At 39.8% G+C, this 18,367-nt stretch overlaps 1 protein-coding gene across 3 annotated transcripts in view; it reads left to right on the top strand.

The window, feature by feature from the left end:
• NHSL1 (NHS like 1) overlaps positions 1-18,367 on the top strand; it is a 151,169-nt gene that overhangs the window by 15,044 nt on the left and 117,758 nt on the right. Inside the window, exon 1 of one of the 3 annotated variants that reach the window (XM_077894477.1) lies at positions 3,792-4,657. The exons of 1 other annotated variant lie outside the window; for it this stretch is intronic. In XM_077894477.1, the coding sequence (XP_077750603.1) occupies positions 4,465-4,657 (193 nt within the window). In that variant the 5' untranslated portion in view covers positions 3,792-4,464. Of the gene's footprint in view, positions 1-3,791; positions 4,658-18,367 lie in introns of those variants that run through there. One more of the 3 variants, XM_077894494.1, reaches the window with a different exon arrangement.

Here is an 18,367-nt window from a genome sequence, read left to right as displayed (position 1 = left end):
ATGGCAAATGGGGCAATTACACGCCTGGGTGGGTTGAGGGGTCTGTCTAATCCTGTGTCTTGTCACTTTTAACAATTTTTACTGAATCAAAGACTTCCATTTGAGTGAAACTCCTTTTTAAGGATGTCAGCATATATTAAAACAGGAAATATTATGTCTTTTGGCAAGGACTTTCCAAACGTATTCAATCTATCTATCCATTTGACTCTGGGGTAGAAACATAAATAAATCTTTCTGAATTAATGGATATTTGACTTAGGAGTTCCCAAAGAAGACGATGATCCCAGAACTTCCTTTAGTAATATATTCCGGCGCCTCCCAGTTTTTTTGCTTTTTAAAAATATTTTATTTATTTATTCATGAGAGACACTCATGCCTTCAGAGAGGCAGAGACATAGGCGGCAGAGGGAGAAGCAGACTCCCTGTGAGGAGCCTAATGTAGGACTCAATCTCAGGACCCTGGGATCATGACCCAAGCCAAAGGTAGATGCTCAACCACTGAGCCACCCAGGGGTCCCCTGCCTCCTAGTTTTTATAGTTAACATTTCTTTAATGTCTGACTTGAATTGTTCCTGAAATAATACAATTTTCTGTCCTTTTGTCATTAGTGATGAGTCAATTTCTCACTACCCTTAAACGTTAAGAACTTAATACAAAAGAGGCAATAAGTGAGTCATAAACCTGGTGTAGATCCACCTGGGGGCTGTTATCCAGAGACTGCCCCTCCAGCCATTTCAACCATTAGACACCCACCTCACCAGGCAAAGGGTGAGGGTGCTGGCCAGGAGGCAGCTGTGGCAAAGCCCTTGTATAAAGCTATGTCTTTTGTTCTATGGGTGCTTATCAACTCCCAGTAAACGTACAATTGAAGCAAGATTATTTATCTGATTCTTCTATGCCTGACATCCAGCAGGGGCGAGGTGGTAGGCAGGGAGCAGTTATTGGCACATATAATGACAACAGAAGTTTCAGTTTGACAGCCTGACAGTGAGAGAGGAGACCAAAAAAAACCAAAAAAAACAAAAAAACAAAAACAAAAAAACCCACACACACATGGTAAGGGATGCAGATAAAAATCTGTGCAGCAGGTCTGGTTCAAAAGTCTGATAAGAGTGTATTCTGTTGTAGATTTTCATGGGGAAAAATGTTGAATTAAGATGTTTTATTACACCAACAGTTACATTTCAAGAAACAGGCTTTCTCCAAAAGGGATTTTTCCATGGCAGGTTTACTGTAAAGATTACTGTAAAGATTCGCAATTTTATACACGAAGTGCCCTGCACAAAGTAATTCTAACCCTGTTGCTGGGAGTGGTAGATTTATATGGCTCTGGGATCTGGATGATTAAGGTATATGTTTCATAGTTGCTAAATAAATATAGTTTGAATTAATGTAATAGCTTTTCAAGCAGCCCACTTATGATTTTCTAAGCTAATTGGAGCACATACCTAGCATGGATACTGAAAATCTCAATGTTTCCTCCAAAGCTAATTTAAACCATTATGTTCTTCTATCTTGGCCATAGAGGAACTCTGATTCAGTGGTACAGGTAGTTAATTTATTTGATCTTCTTTTACATAAATGAAGATTTTCCTCATCAAGGGCCCATATCACAGAAGTGTGGAATAGCTAGTCAATAGAGAATTTGTTTTTGTGCAGACATATCCATAGGTCTCATGAATAATGGGAAATATATAAGTTGGAAGTCCAGCATAAGTGTGTAACTTACTTTGAAGGAGAGTTGTGAGTCTAGTCCCTGAATGGACCAGTTAGCCTGCTTGGCTGCTTGGCAGCGGATGTTCCTCCAGGCCCTGTCATGGGCTTGCTGTTGGGTGTGTGTAAGGATAGGAGGTACTGGACAAAAACACACTGCTTACCACTGACACCAATCCATCTATGCTATTGTGTATACAGGTGTACACACTCCAAGGTGGGGTGGACTGGAAAAGCATTCAACAGGACTTCCTGAATATAAAGAACAGCTTTATTTCAGAGCTTAGGTATTTCTAAATTAAAAATATAGCTGTAGGATGTAGACACCAGAGAGGGAACCAATGGTATTCTTTTTTGGGGAGGTCCATGGATCCTCAGAGAATGCATGTGCGGATGTCAGGGGTTACCATGAGCCTCTGAAATGGAAGGCAGCATTCAGGATGTTTTTATATTTTCTGGCACCATGTTCTTTGTTTTTTAACTTTTTACTTTATATTTTGAGATTCTCAAAAGTGTCTTTGACTCAGAAAGAAAATCTGAAAAAAAAAAAGGATATTTGGTGTTAGAACTTTTACAGGCACTGGTGCTTTGCATCATTATATGATTTTCGCCTTTATGGAAATGAACAAAGTAGAGGTATCATTCCAATTTAGTAGCTCGGAGTGCTTGGTGAGGTACTGCCCCAGTAAGTGGCAAAACTTTGAATCTAGTGGTGTCTGCCATGACCTGGTCCCATTACTGACTTCTCTATGTGATATTGGGTATGTCATATGCCTTCTCTGGGCCTGGATTTCTTCACCTGTGAATTGAGGGGTTTATACTACGTGAGCTCGTGAGGATCCTTAGCTTTAAGCTGAGCCCATATCTGTTTTCCCTAGACTACTTTAGCTTTGCCCTTAGTCTACAGGACCTGTTCTGTGTCATGGTTTCTGTGGTAACGTGAGCTTCCATCCAGGGAACATTTCTCAGCAGCTCTGTGTTTTTCTTCTACTAATGTGTCTGTCTTCATAAGCTTTTAGAGCCTTTTTCTTAAAATCTCAGTGAATTGTGGTAGATGTATGATACAAAATCCCTCTTCTATAGTTTTTAATCAAAGTTTATTTTCTGTTACACCGTGTTAGTCTTAATGTTTGCTAAGTGCTGAGTACAGTGAGATGGACCCAGTTCTCTGCTTGTTGCTTATTAGCCTTACTCTGAATAACACTTTGGGGAGGGAATGCCTGACTCAAGTCTCTGTGGTGGAAAGTTATGGGGACTTCTAACGCCCGCAGGATCGTGGAATTATGTTGGTCTTGGGGGAAATGCAGCACCCAGTACATTCCAACATATGGCTTAGATGTTTTGCATGTCATGATTAATGGTTTTATGAGTCTCGACGCTGGAGCCTGCAGCTAACATAGCTCTCAGATGATGGCTCTCCATGATAGGATGGTCTTTCAAAGCTGGAGAGGAATGATCCATAGGGACTGCCAGTGGGGGAGGCAGTAGGTCCTCCGCCCCACCCCACACTCTGGCTGCTGGTGGAAGCAGCAGGTGCAAGACTGGCTGCATTTCACCTTTGTGGAGAGCCAGGAGTGAAGGAATAGCTGAGTCAGTTGAATTCTCTTCGGAAATACATTTTCTTAGATGACATCCCTCCATCAGTCAAGGAATGCTTGATGTCTATAAAACCATATGCTCTCTTAAACTCCCTTCTCAAAATCCTGCCTTCAGAAATGTGGTCTGATGATTAATAATCAAGTTCTTTCTTTCTTTCTTTTTCTTTCTTTTCTTTTCTTTTCTTTTCTTTTCTTTTCTTTTCTTTTCTTTTCTTTTCTTTTCTCTTTTCTTTTCTTTTCTTTTCTTTTCTTTTCTTTTCTTTTCTTTCTTTCTTTCTTTTCTTTTTTTTCTTTCTTTTCTCTTTAAATTTCCAGAAGTCTGTATTCTGCTCAGGCTTGCATTTTCCAGCTTTGCTGGAGTTCAGAAGTTTGAGCTGCCACCGAAGTATTGCCTGTGGAGAGGAGGCGGGGTTTTCTGCCTCCAATGGGGTGCCTTGGGTGTGGGGAAAGCCTATCGCCTTTCACTGGAGCGCTCACCCTGTAATCCAGGCAGGAGCCACGCAGCCTGTTTTATTGTTTGTGGCGTCCTGTGGATCCTGAGCGCTTCCCAGCCGGGAAAGAGGGCAAGTGGGCGCTTGATGATTCTGTGCTGTGCTGCGACAAGGGAGCCGAGCTCTTTTGATTTTCCCCAAGTCACCTGTGTGGGTGAAGTTCAAACCGGCCCCCGGGTTGTCACCGGACTTCTTTCTCCAGCCTGAGGAGTTCCTTCTGTTTGTCTGCAGCGGGCGGCTGTCCCTGCTGCTCTCTGCCCCAGCGAGTGGGGAAGGATGCCTGGGACAGGAGCAGGATTACAGTATGGGATGCCGGGCACACACCAAAGAGTCCGAGTGCTTTGGTTCTGTTCTTCTCCAAGTCCTGACAAGTGTTCCTGAAATGAACACCCTGCTTCATTTTTAAAATTATGCCAAACCAAGTGCCACAATGTGGCTAGGATAAAAAAAAATTTTTTTTGTTTGTTTATTTCCTACCCCTCTCTCCTTTTCTTTGTAATTGGGTGACATAGAAGCAGTCTCTCTGCATCATGCTGTGCCTGACTCTCAACATTGAATAAGTGGGAAGGAGCAGGTTTGTTTAAAAGGACATGGAAGGATTGTAAAACCGAGCTTCTTGTTTGCTGGGCTGTCCTTTGTAGTCGATTTTGATGTGAAAGAAGATGAAAAAGGAAGGCTCGTTCAGACTCAAGTCAAATTCAGGGTCTCTCTCACGTGCTGTGAGTTGGATAAATTTCTCCTCCTTGTCCAGGCAGACAAAGAGGCTGTTTCGCAGTGATGGAGAGCTCTCCGTCTGTGGGCAGCAGGTGGAAGCAGATGATGAAAACTGGAATTACAGAACCCAGCCCAGAAAAGGTGACTTGATTTTTTTGTTGTTGTTTTTATTTAAACATTCTTAGAAGTTTGTGATGTAGAATTCGTTTTATATCACTGATTTCCCTTTGTGAGTTTTGGCCTCCTTAGGAGTTTTTTTGCTTTGTTTGTTTATTTTTGTGTTGGAATTGGGTGTCATTCATATGCTTACATGTCTAAAATAATAGTGCTCTTCAAACTAGATTCAGCTTGAGATTGTGTCCTTCTGACTAGGATAAGATAGCTTCCTTCTGACAAGGATAAGATAGCTGTTGTCCTCAGCCCTCCTTCTCCTCAGCAGATCCACACACGGAGGAGACTTGTGCAAAGTTCAGTGGTAAGCCATCCTCATAGAAGGAGTCTTCTTCTCTTACAACTTGCAGTTGGGACATGGAGCTCTTTACGGAGACAGTACACTGAGAAAACTTTGGGAATCATGAATGGTCTCCTTGTGTCTCTCTTAAAGAAGATTGAGGAAGTCCACAGATACTTGAATTAAACAGGTGTTAGAATGACATCAAGGAAAAGGAACACATGAAGGGCTTGCCCTTGATATTGTGGCCAAAAGGGAGTTTCTGGATTTCTTTCAAGTTCCTTTGCAGACCAGTGTTGGTTTCTGTTCTCAGAGTTCGTGTGTTTTGCCTTCCGCAGGGTAAAGAAAAATATCAATCCTGGTGGGAGAGAGGGAAATATTTCACTGATTCTTTAACACACACCCCTATTTTATATTTAGAATTTCTGGGTTCTTCCTCTTAGAATGTTTACTGTACAGGCTGAACTATTAAACTCTAAAATGTGCCCCCCCCCACCCGTTTGGTGCTGTGGCAAAGCCCAGTAGGGGAGCGCTATTTAAGTATTACAAAGGCACCTAGTCCAGACATTCCGCGTGATTGTGTTTTCCCTGTTTATCACATTCTTCCTGTGCCAAAAAAGAAACCTCACTGGAATCTTTCACAACCTGTTCTTTCCCTTCTTTTGGGAGACAAAACTGCCGAATCCCGACAGAATAAACTAAGTTAAATGCTGATGGGCACAGTGTTTCTATCCCGCTGACTGAGAATTTAACGCAGCTCCTGATGGATAATGTGTGTGAAACAATTCATTCTTCTCTATTACACTGGGGCACAAGAGGGACTGGTTAATGCTCTTAGGAGATGGCAATTGTTTTTATCTCAGGAAGGGTGTCAACAGTGGTCTGCTGGTCCTGAGCTTCAATATACAGGTTTTTAGTTTAGACATGGTGTATAATTGCCACGCAGAAAAGAGGCATGGTGCTTTCTGGTTGGAGTTGTGCAGTTTAGTAAGTCCACGAACTCTGCTCTTCTAAATCAGGAATAAGCTGCGGTTTGAGTAAATGGGTGGGTTGTAATGTTTGAAGCAAAAATGTTTCAAGGGTGGATACAGTAGTGCTGTGGTCATCAGAGGGTGTAATTTTGATTCCCTTGGCCTTTGCCAAAGGTTGTTCTTTTATGATTGTTTGGTTTTAGATCAACCGCTGTCAGGTTTCTGTTAAAGACTAGATGCGTGAGTGTGTGGCTTTAGGATTTCTATCATAGATGCTCCATCAAAATTAACATTAAAGGGAAAGACACTATGAATGTGCATGTGTTAGTTTTAGTTGGGAAATGAAGCAAATACTGTACACTTGACTTGTGAAAAATAATGAGGTTATTGTAGAGAAAAAGGGTGACTTGTAAAGGGAGGGAGGACTTGTTTATGCAATACTACAAAAGATTGTGCCCTTTATCTCTTAATGTAATAGGGGATACAGTAGCCCCATGAAGAAAAATGGAGGCATAATACAGTGTGTAAATTTATATGGCTCTTAGAAATAATTGGCTGAGGGCAATATTACAATTTCTGACATAGGGAGCTAGAGGGGAAATCCTTCAAAAGCTGCCTGTACATCAAAATTTGTAGTATTTTATTCTGTTTTCACGTTTGACTTACTGAAGAAAATTGGTTTTCAGCTTTGACATGCTGTCCCAGGGGCATGTCCTTGACAGCTGATCTTTATTTCCCATAGTTCTTCCCTTTGGAGAAATACAGGAATGACATTTGTTTATGCTTCCAGATCAAAAGAGGATCAATCTTTTTTTTTTATAATAAATTTATTTTTTATTGGTGTTCAATTTACCAACATACAGAGTAACACCCAGTGCTCATCCCATCAAGTGCCCCCCAAAGAGGATCAATCTTTCAGAAAAATGATGCAGGATTGGAGTTTTTTTTAAGAGTATCAAATAAGCTTAAACTCTAACACGAATTTTCAGTCAATGCTGAGAATGCCCGATGTTCATGTTAGGATTTGGTTGCAAATAAACGTGCATCAAAGACATATCATTCTGATAGGAAGCGCATAGCATTTTTCTCTTACTTCATATATGTCTGCCCAGACCATATATATTTGAGACCACACACTTTCCTTTCAGCCTGCTCCCCAACTCCCCTACCTTATGGTAACATTTTTTGATCTACACAGGTTTCTAAAAACCTGCTGTCCCACCTCCCCTCCCCCACCACCAAGTAGTGAGAGATAGAGCCTACCTAACAAGACAGCCTTACTTCAGGGTTGTGTCCTGTGTCTTCCACACCCTCCATGGGATCTCTGGCTGCTGGGGTGTCCAGTTCTGCGGCCTTATGTCTTTCTTCCTTCCATCAACAGTTGTTGCAAGCCCAGAGTGTTTGCTGGCTCCCTGTCCACTGTCACCCAGTCACAGTGCTTTGTACAGTTAGCCCACTGAACCCTTACTATGCATGTGGACAGTATGTTGTATGCATGTTTGTTTTATAAAACAGTTCTTTCGAGTTTCATTTAGTAGTGAATTTCTAATTCTTTTTATAGTGAATCTCCATGCTGGATTGCTTCTTAGGACTAACAAAATAAAGTTTTTAGGTAGTTAACCTGTATGGGTATCTCCCAAGACACAAACCTATAGGTTTGCAGTTTAATGTTGTCACATATACTCAAGAAACTAAGGATAAAACTACAGTGCTTGAAAATTCTTTAGAGAATGCTTTTATAAGATTAGATGCTATTAATAGGCATCTTTCCAATTAGACTACTTTTTTTTGAGCCTAAAAAGTAACTAGAAGATACATACCGGTATGTCCAAAGCAATTACAAATAGGTACCTGCATATTTTCTTCTGGTCCAGCACATGGCAAGTTTCAAAACTTCAAAACTATTGACGTTTGTACTCAGGAAGGTAAAAACGAATTAAGTAACAGCAGTTATCAGTTCTTACATTCGTAGTGGGATATGATCCATTTGAATGGCAGATGATGTTTTGACTTAATCAGCCATAAAAATCAAGGGTGTGAATCAGTATCCTCTTGAGTATAAATTTCTGTAATCATAAGCTGTTTTATTAGATGCCTATGTAGTAAAAAAGGTAGAAGTCAGTTGTAGGTGAGACAATATGTAGCTTTTCATATGGAGTTGTGAGTGCATTTATTGAAGGGATTTTTAGTATACACCACAAAGAAATATAGCACACAGGCTATGAAGTCATGGAGTTCATACTTAAATGGAGAAGCAGATAAGACGTCTAAGGGAGAATCTAAGGAAAATGCAGGATAATTGTGAAAAGTGTAAAATGGATGAACTTAGATGAGAAGGTCCAGATAAAGAAACTTTATCTTGAGCATTTTCATGTTTTGCATGGTCTTCTGGCTGTTAGCATTGATTTGCACAACACTTAATGAGCTCCTGCTTTGTTTCTAGCACTGGAAGGTTCTCAAGGGAAACTAATGACTAGTATTTACTCTGTGCTCCCCCATCCTGCTCACATACCCTTCTCCTGTCAAATAAAACCAAAAGAGGTGGAATAATAATGGGGTAGCCTCTCATTGAGCAGAGCATGTTTTGTTGTATCTCCAGTTCTGTTCAGCTGGGCAGAGGCATGATTGATGATACTGGTATTGGCAGGTCGGTGCAGAGACGGTAATTGACTTGCAAAGCCTCGACAAACAATCCTTTCATTCTCCTCTTCAGGACTTCTATCATATGTGCTAATAAGGTTATCAAATTTGAATCTTTTGAATTTCAGTTCCTTTCCATCCCAGGAACTGCAAAAAATGACCAGAGATGGCTTTACTAGGCATTAAGGGTAATGAATAATCCATACACTAGATAATCAATTGTTGAGGGTGGGAGTTGGCTGTATTTAAAGTAATTTCATCCCAATATCCTCCTAGTAAAATAGTTGCAGAAAACAGGAATCTTGTGCATAATTAGATTAGCAATGATTTTGGATACTACAACAGAGAAAAATGGCATGAAAGACCAAAAGGAGCAAGGTTGAAATCCTGTTTCCATGTAAATAGCTGTGATTTATTTTTGATCATAAAATCTTTAAAATTATGGGATTTAAGATCATTTTCTTCATGGCATTAAATAAACCTAAAAAATATTGGCAAACATTGCTAAGGTAGCCCCCTCAATTTGAGAGTAAAACTAGATAAAAAAGCAATATTTATTCTGAGGGTCACCATGTACACTGGAAAAAGAGCTAAATGGAGTTTATCTTGAGGTCTTAATAAAGAGATGAGAAGAATATTCTCGGTGTAGTGAATGTAATGTTTTCCTTCTTACTTTCTACTGAAGCTGACATTCTGTGAAAGAGATAAACAGTGAGTGCCACTTAATATTTCATCTGGTTCATTGAAACTGCCCTTTAGTGACCTTTGATTATTTTTTTCTTTTGAAGATGGGGATCTGTTGTTTCACTGCCTTGTTTTACTGCAAAAATGATCTTATTTGTTATTAAATTGATGAAGTTCTGTTGCAATGATTTTTTTATCTAATACCCTTCCTTTACTTAGTTGTCTTAAATGTTTGTGGATTTATTTTGAGAATTAGATACTTATTTAGATGCTAAAAATAGAGTATTAAAAGAAGGAACTTACTGTCAGATGATTCATTTAGAAGTTAGTAACCTATATTCTTCATGGGAATGTCATTACTCAGTTTTGAAAACTTTTTTGAAATTGTTCTTTTCAAACAGTTGTTTTAGAAATGATTTCAAAAGACCCTGCATATCAATTAGGGTTAATTTTATAAGTCTCTTGCAGTTGTTGTAGAATATATTTATATTTCTATGTAATTTCAAGGGTTTTTCATTTAACCATAATATTTTCTATCAAAGTTTTAAATAAAGGTGTGTTGTTTTTTTTAATGACACTATTTCCTATGAAATACTTGAGTAAACTCCAGTCTTACCAGGTTTATCTCCTCCAGGTCTATTGTGTCTGCACCCTCTTGTCCATCCAAACTATAGTTCAGGCCTTTTTCTGCTCCTAGCTGGCCTCTTGAGGGGCCTTCTGGGTGTCTTAGACTCTTTCTTGTTATCTTCACTCTTGTCTTCCTTTGAGCCATCCTTGAGGCTATACTGTAATCAGAGTAATCTTCCTCAAACCCAAATAGAATTGGGTGACTCTTGTGTTGCTCCCCCAATGCCTACAAAATGAAGCCGATCTCACATATGGTAGCATGGACCTTGCACCTTCTGACCCGCCCCATCCCCTACCCTTTTTAACTCCCCAAGTAGCAAATGGATGCACTGCTCTTTTACCTGCCATGGGGTATCTCCCATGCCCTGTGTCACCATGCTTCAGTCCCCCGCCTCTGCCTGCTGACTTTTTGCTGGACCTTTTCTGCTTTCTTTAGAACTCTGTGAGTCTCTCCTAAGGGCAGAACTGATGACTCCTTTCTCTCTGTTATTTCTCCACCTTCTACAGACCTTGGTAATTATATATTTATTAGACACTGGGTGATACTTATATTTTATGTGTCTGTGTCTTTAGCTGGACTGTTAACTTTTTTAGGACAGAGACCAAGTCTTACTTATCTTTTATTTCCCAAGCCTAAGTGCTCAATAAGTGGTTATTGACTGGGTGGACAGAACTCACCTGGGACATTGTTAATAGTGCTGTTTGTAGAGGCCACCGTGCCAAACAGGGGTGGGGTACCGGTGGCTCTGTGTGCTTACTTTGTCCAATGTACTGATGAATGTCACCTTGCAAGTGCTCCCAACCCTGAAGTTTTTTGAGCATAGCAAAAGAGAGCCTACACATTGTTGGAACTAATTTTAGTGGCAGTCAGCTGTTTTTTGTTGCTCACTTAAACTGTGTGTGGATCAAATGCTTTGTAGAAAAGTTTGATCATGACTGCTTGGACCATTAAGGAAGTTGGCTTAGTGAACAGAGATGAGGTATGAGATGGGATGATGCCATGTCTGATAAGGCGAGGCAGCAGGGCACTCTTGCAGTCTTCTTGTTTTCCCCGCTTCCACCCTTCCTCTCCCTGCCTCCAGCCTCCCTTCACCCCAGGTAGGGCTAATCTTGCCAGACGAGCCTCAGTGATCTTGCAAAACATCAAATATAAGTCATGTTATGTAACTTCACTGCTTAAAGCTCTTCAGTAGCTTTCCTTCTCTGGCAGCTTGGTAACTAGTCTTTATGATGTGCTGTATGGCTCTGCACCATCTGCTTCCCAGTTGCATCACCTGTGCTTTCCCCTCGCTGTCCTCTAAGTCACAATAGGCCTCTTGCTGTTTGGAACATGCCGTGTAACTTGACCTTCCTCCCCACCCAGAGTCCTAGCTATGCACATTGCTCCCACCCTTTTCCTTTTTCAACTCTTTGCTCAAAAGTTATCTGAGTGACCCTATGTCACCTCTGACCTCATCCTAACCTTTCTATCTCCATCTTTGTTTTTCTTCAAAGCACTTACCACCATCTAATATCCGTATACTTTATGTACATTTGACCTTGAACAAGATAAGGGTGAGGGATGCTGAACTCTGTGTAGTCAAAAATCCTCGTATAACTGTTGACTCCCCAAAAACTTAGCTACTAATAATAGCCTACTTTTGACCATAAACCTTACCTCTAACGTAGAGTTTATTAAACATACTGTATGTATTACATACTGTATTCTTATAGTAAAGTAAGTGAGAGAAAAAGTCATAAGGAAGAGAAAATACATTTATAGTTCTGTACTGTATTTATTGAAAAAAAATCCACATATAAATGGACCTGCAGAGTTCAAACTCCTGTTGCTCAAGGGTCAACTGTATTTATTTTCAGACTGTCTATATCCTAAAACTAGAATTTAACCTCTAGTACAGGAGAGATTCTTTTTTTTTTTTTGTATGTTTTGGTAACCAGTGTTTTCCCAAGCCTGGCACACAGCAGGTGTTCAATAAATTTTAGTTTAAAGGAGAGAATGGATGATACAAGGTCAGGAAATCTGGATGTTTTGCTTCTGTCACTTGCTAATGTGACCTGGAGCTAATCACATCATCTGTTTTTTTTTTTTTTTTTTAAGATTTCTTTTATTTATTCATGAGAGACACAGTGAGAGAGGCAGAGACATAGGCAGAGGGAGAAGCAGGCTCCATGCAGGGGATTCGATGTGGGACTCGATCCCAGGACCCCAGGATCACGCCCTGAGCTGAAGGCAGACGCTCAACCGCTGAGCCACCCAGGTGCCCCATCACATCATCTGTTTAAACTCTAGCTTTCATTTCGATAAAATGGGATAATACCTATTGTACGTATGGGTAGTAGGTGCAGCTTTATTTCTTCAATAAATGAGTGTATGTTTTATAGATATTCTATCAGCTTTCCAATTGGATCTGGTTGTATTTAATGGTACTGTCTGAGGGGTTGGCAATTTTTTCACTACTGATAGCCAATCAACTCAAAAGATGTCTTTATCCTAGTTATAGAATATACTATTCTACCGAATTTTCAGTGTAGAAATAAGTGCTTTTAGAATACTTGTATAACCTAGACAACCCTACTGGAAGCTGCCGCCTCCTATACATAATCCTTCAAGCAATATATACCACAGTTTTTATGTAAAATCCTGAAATGGTTAAAATACTAAATCGAAAATTGTGTCTAAATCAGTCCAACTACTCATAAATATTAATAATAGCTAACATTTAATGAGGCTTTGCCATGGCTAGACACTATTAATACATTATGTGCATGAGCTCATTTAATAAATATTGTCTGGATACTGTAAGTATTCAATAAAAATAATAGTTTGATAAATGAGGAAGAGTCATTAGGGAGAACTGAAAACCAGGCGGAGAAACTTAGATGTGGTGAGACTGGGAAACAAGTGTATGTCTTCAGAAAGAGAAAAGACATTGAAAAAGCACTTGAGCATCTTGAGGTCTTGGACAGAGATTCTTCCAGTTCAAGGGCACGTGTTCTGCTTTGAGATTCTTTGGGCATGTGCTTCATACTTCACCTGAATTTGAAGCTCTTTGAACTCTAGTTTGTCTTATCCAGTGTGGTAGTAAGTAGGTATTTCTTGCGTGAACACGTGGTCAAGGCAGTGTTCAGGGGAGACTGCTTGGTTATGGCACAGAGAATGGATTGGAGTATAGGAACTAGGATCTGGACTGAAGCCTGGTCACCGAGGGGCTGTAGAGGCTGAGAAGCTACACAGTGCTGGTTGAAGTGATTCTATAGGCACATGAGGAAAAGCAGTTATGGAGCTACAGATTTTCATGTGAGGCTTTTTTTATCAAGGGAAGTTGTGGGACTTAATAGTTAACTTGTTTGTATCACACAGCATCTATGGTTTTCATAGGCATGGTTATATGTTTTCTAGCTTTATGAAATGCAGTAGTCTTCATATTGTATTTCTAACCTTCCTAATGATAGGTGGTATTTATGGTGACCACTGTCTTAGTAAATGTGATTGGAAAACTTACATGAAATCAGCATACATATTGTTCATATACAGAACTTTACATGATGTGGGGCTTAGGGGATAGTGCAGAAGCTGGTTGTAGTGATGTCTCTGTGGTCTGGTCCTCTTCAGCCCTAGTGAACCTCTCTGTACTACTGAATTTGGCACCACAGATTGTTCTCTGTCATTTATGGCTGACATTCAATGACTGACTAGTTATCAGAGACATTAAACCAGCAGTTATTTACTTAGTTCTTGCCAGAACCCATCACCATGCTGGATGCATAACATTTTGGCTGTTATGTATGGTCCAGGGTGGGCACTTGCTTATCAGGTGTCTGAGACAGTCTCCCTGCGGAGATTTGTTAGTTTGGAGTTCCCAGCTAGTGCTGTTCCCCTCCCTGCCCCCACAACACCCCCCACTTCTGGCCAATACACCCTTTACTAGACTCATTCTCAGGATTTGGGGTTGTCTTATGGATTCTTGTTTTTTGAGAGCTCCTATTGCTTGGTAGACTTGATATAGAGCAACGCCTTGAAAAAAGCCACATAGATGAGTAAGCCTGTCTCAGATTCAAGGAGAAAATGGCTTGAATTGTGAGTAACCTGGAGTGACCCTGCACACAGGGCTTTCCCTAGAGCAGGCACTCATTAAGGCTGGAGGAACAAAGAGTGACTCCACTTTGCCATTTTCATGCCCTACTACTTTTGAAAAAGTGTGTTAGGGGCTGTAATGAGTGGAACATAATGGGAGAAGGTAACAGGAGATTGGGAGAGGGAAGGAGATGGGATAGGTTATAAGGAGAGAAAAGCTAATGAGTCTCCACATTTATCCATGCTGCCTTCCCTGTGCTGACAGTTTTCTGATCCCATCTTCTAAGTCAGTAATGATAGTCTACTGGGACTTGGTCAAGTTTCTGAATATGCTGTTTGCACAACCAGTTGTACATTTGCAGTAGTTTGGGGTTGTTTGTTTTTGAGACATAGCTTAACAAAGTTTTGATGTATGGTTGAAAAGGTGTGGAACAAGGATAAAGATTAGTCTATTCACTGGTTAAAATAATTTTAGTGGCATCTGTAAATTATTCGGTTGGATTCAATATATGTTTATCCTTCTCTAAGAAAAACCTCATTTATAAGTAAAAGCCACCAGCCGTTGAGATTTCAATAAATTGTACCCTTGATTTTTGTCTTTTCAGTAAACTTTAAAAGAGAGTGAGAATAAATAAATTTTATTGTTGGTACAGTTTCCTTGCTCCTATTTCTGAAAGTTCTCTTTTACTTTGTAACTGGAAACGCCTCAGCTAAAGTAGAAACTGGGTGTCGGGTGTTTCTGGATTACATTTTGAGATAAACCAGAATTCTTACCTGAACACAGGTGTGTACTGCTTCAGTGTTGATTGGTTGGTGATCCTTTTACAAAGCATACAAAAGACAGTTTGTGAGTTTACCTTGGTGGGTGGTTGTGGCTGGTATTGGCTTGGTTGCTGTGTTCATCTTGACCAGTAGTTATTTATTTACATAGTTTTTTCACCAACAGAAGGTACATAGAGTGCTTTGGCTTCCTGGAAAAAGAACTTTGATTTTTACCTTAAAGTAATTTTATTTCAGAGTTAGTCAACATATTCCTACAAAAAAATCTTTTAATTACTTTTCTTCTTTACTAGCTCTATCCAATTTTTTGTTCTTAAGTAGGAATGCCTAAATGTTATTCTTTCCTAAGGATCCCACTTCTGTTTAATTTGTAAGCCATTTTTGAGACACCTTGTTGCATTTGGGGCATTCTTGTGTGCTACTGATGTTTTCTGAAGCTGGCAAGGTTAGGATTTTTCTCCATCAACATTCCTTCAGATCATCAGACCTTGATTATGTCCCACACACTGGGGTGTGTGTTAGTTTGTCCACTTGATCTGTGTGCTTGTGTCATTGTAACCACAGAAAGGTTCTGTAGCTGATTTGATTTGATTTATTTAAACAAATTTTTAAAATTTATTTCAGAGAGAGAACGCGCATGCAAGAGATCATGAACACACACGAGTGCAAGCATTAGTGGGGGGAGGGGCAGAGGGAGAAGCTGACTCTCTGGGATCATGACCTGAGCCACCCAGGCTGATTTTTAGAAATCTTGAAGGTCGTATGTCAACTCCCAACTAATAAAGATTGGAACAAAAAATCCAATTAGCAAAATTTCCTCTAATTTTTGAGCAAGTTGAGCTAGATTTTTCTATAACAAATGCTTGTTTGGGATGGAATAAAGAATGTTATACAGTAGAACTATAGTGTGAATGTCTTGAGCTTTTCAGTGCCAGAAAAGATTAATTATAGTTGAAAGTCAGTGGCTTTGAAAAGTTCTGCCTGTGCCTAGAGTAATAAGTACACTTTAGATTGGTTTGCAGTCCACATATTGCATATACAGTTGACCCTTGAATAACATGGGTTTGAATTGCATGGGCCTGCTTTTATGTGGACTTTTTGCTGACCAATAACAGTATGGTACTGTGAATGATTTTCTCTTCCTTATTTTTTTTAAATAATGTTTTCTTTTCTCTAGCTTACTTTAAGAATACAGCATATAATACATATAACATACAAAATATGTATTAATCAACTTTATGGTTTCCAGTCAATGGTAGGCTACTTAGTAGTTAAGTTATTGGGGAGTTCAAAAGTTATACAAAGATTTTCAACTGTGCAGGGTTGTGTGTCTAATCCCATGTTGTTTAAGGGTCAACTGAACACACACACACACACACGTTCACATAAAATGAAGCAAAAGTTTTGTGAAGCTACTTCATTATTGCCTGACTCCATGTGATACTATCTTCTGTTTTATTCTAATTTATTAGGCAGAAAAATGTCAGTCCTGACCTACTGAAGTGATGACTCCCTTATTAGGTCACACCTACATTCAGCAGACTTCACTTCTTTTGGCAGATTCTTAATATGCTCGTGTACCAGGTCACTTTTTCACAATGTTTCGAAGTTACACACTATGCTGAAGTTCCTCTGAATTAGTCTATCATTATATCAGTGTTGTAGAAAGGTCTGGCATATCTGAAGTGTCTCTAGATGCAGTGTGGATTTGTGTTACATCTCAGAAATCATCTGCTGTGAGAACTGACTTATGATCATGAGCTTGTAAGCATTCACTACAGTAAGTCCTCTTCTAGGGTGACCTCTGCGCCCCTTGCCCATGACCATGTCAGTGAATATGGGTAAATACTTTAAAGTTAGGCAGGATTTAGTGATTTCTGGTGTAAACCTTGTTGCCTGATGGAGCACAGTGTCACAGAGCCTGCCCTCGGCAGATTATGTGCACCTGCTAACTGGCCCAAGGGAAAGCTCATGGATAGCAATGTCTGAATAATTTCTGCCTTTTTCTGGAGATTTCTTTGTCATTATGCTTACTGGCCTACTGTCTGTCCTCCTTAGAGGAAAAGCCATTGAGAAGTTGAGGCTATTTAACTTCACTTTGGAGTTGTTGGACTCTAGCCTATATCTGTCATTCTATGTCTGAATTGGAGGAAAAGCTGCATTTTCTTTGAAACATAAGGTTACTGTAAAAAACTGGTAATTGGTTAGAGATACTTTTCTAAATTGTGATCATATGGCCTACACATTAGCTTATATAAAATGTTAGAGAAACATGCCTTTTATTTGTTTGTGTTTTCATATAACAGATGCTTGCCTCATTCATCTTTCAGAATTTTAAAACAATTAAAAATATGGGGATCTCTGGGTGCCCCAGTGGTTTAGCGCCTGCCTTCGGCCTAGGGCGTGATCCTGGAGTACCAGGATTGAGTCCCACATCAGGCTCCCTGCATGGAGCCTGCTTCTCCCTCTGCCTGTGTCTCTGCCTCTCTCTCTCCCTCTCTCTCTCTCTGTCATGAATAGATAAATAAAATCTTAAAAAAAAATTAAAAAATATATTTTTATGAACATCGTTCTAAGGTATATTATGCAGATGGAGTCTGTTTGCAGGTTATGGTTTACACAGTATTCACACAGCTATGGCCTTATTCCATTGTTATGAGAGTCCTGTGAGTGGGTAGAACAGGTGGCGTTATCCCCTTTTATGGTAAGAAAGCAGTCCCTAAGTTAAGTGACTTACCTGAAGCCATATAGATAATAATGGTATAGATTGGATTTGAGTCCACTTCTTGTGACTTGGTCCCACCATGACACCATGCATGACAGATGTCCAATCCTCAGCACAGTTGAACCTTGTTTTGATGCTTTAGTGTCATGAATAGTCACTAAACCTGTAAGAACCTAGCGACACCCTAGTGGCTGTTGAGATTTGCAAGGATCTTTGCTTTGGCATGAAGTGGGTCTCCACTGTCTGCTGCCTGTGCCACTTTTGCTGTAAGACTGTCAGCTCTCTTTCTCCATGTAGTCATGCCTGCTTTTTGTCCTTCCCACGGTCTGATTTGGTATTTCCAATTTGTTACCTTGGGTGGAGGGTCTGGGCAATCCAGTTTATTGCTATGGTATTGGTCAAAAGATTATAATAAGATCCTGATCCATAATCCCCTGAGTGATGCTCTCTGGTCAGAGATCATTTTGGCTTCTTAATTCTTGGCTGTATCCTGAGTGGTTGAGTTTGTCAGAAAAGTGATCTCTTGATAAGTAGGACATATCTGTAGGATGATATAAATATGGTTTTTTTTTACATGTTTATCTTCTGTTGGCTTTTCTTCTTAGTACAGTTGAATAAAGCCCATTGTTTGCATTAATGTTATGAAATTGTGACTATATTTGGGCATGTCAGTTCTTTTTTGTAAACATTAGATTTTAAACACTTCTGTAAAATCACCCTAAGTTTTCAAGTAGGATTTCTGCATTGTTTGACATAATAAGCAAGTGTAGCTTTGCTGCTTTTAAGCTGGGTTTCAGCATTAACCACTTTCTCTAATAATATTCTATGTTCTCCCTCTCTTTCCCCTCCCCGCTCTTCATCCCAACTGATTTTTGGACACCAAATATATTTTCTTGTT

The sequence above is a fragment of the Canis aureus genome, chromosome 1, assembly GCF_053574225.1.
Source record: "Canis aureus isolate CA01 chromosome 1, VMU_Caureus_v.1.0, whole genome shotgun sequence".
In the NCBI taxonomy this organism is placed as follows: domain Eukaryota; kingdom Metazoa; phylum Chordata; class Mammalia; order Carnivora; family Canidae; genus Canis; species Canis aureus.
Note: the sequence above shows the minus strand (reverse complement) of the source record. Positions and strands in the feature narration are given on the sequence as shown.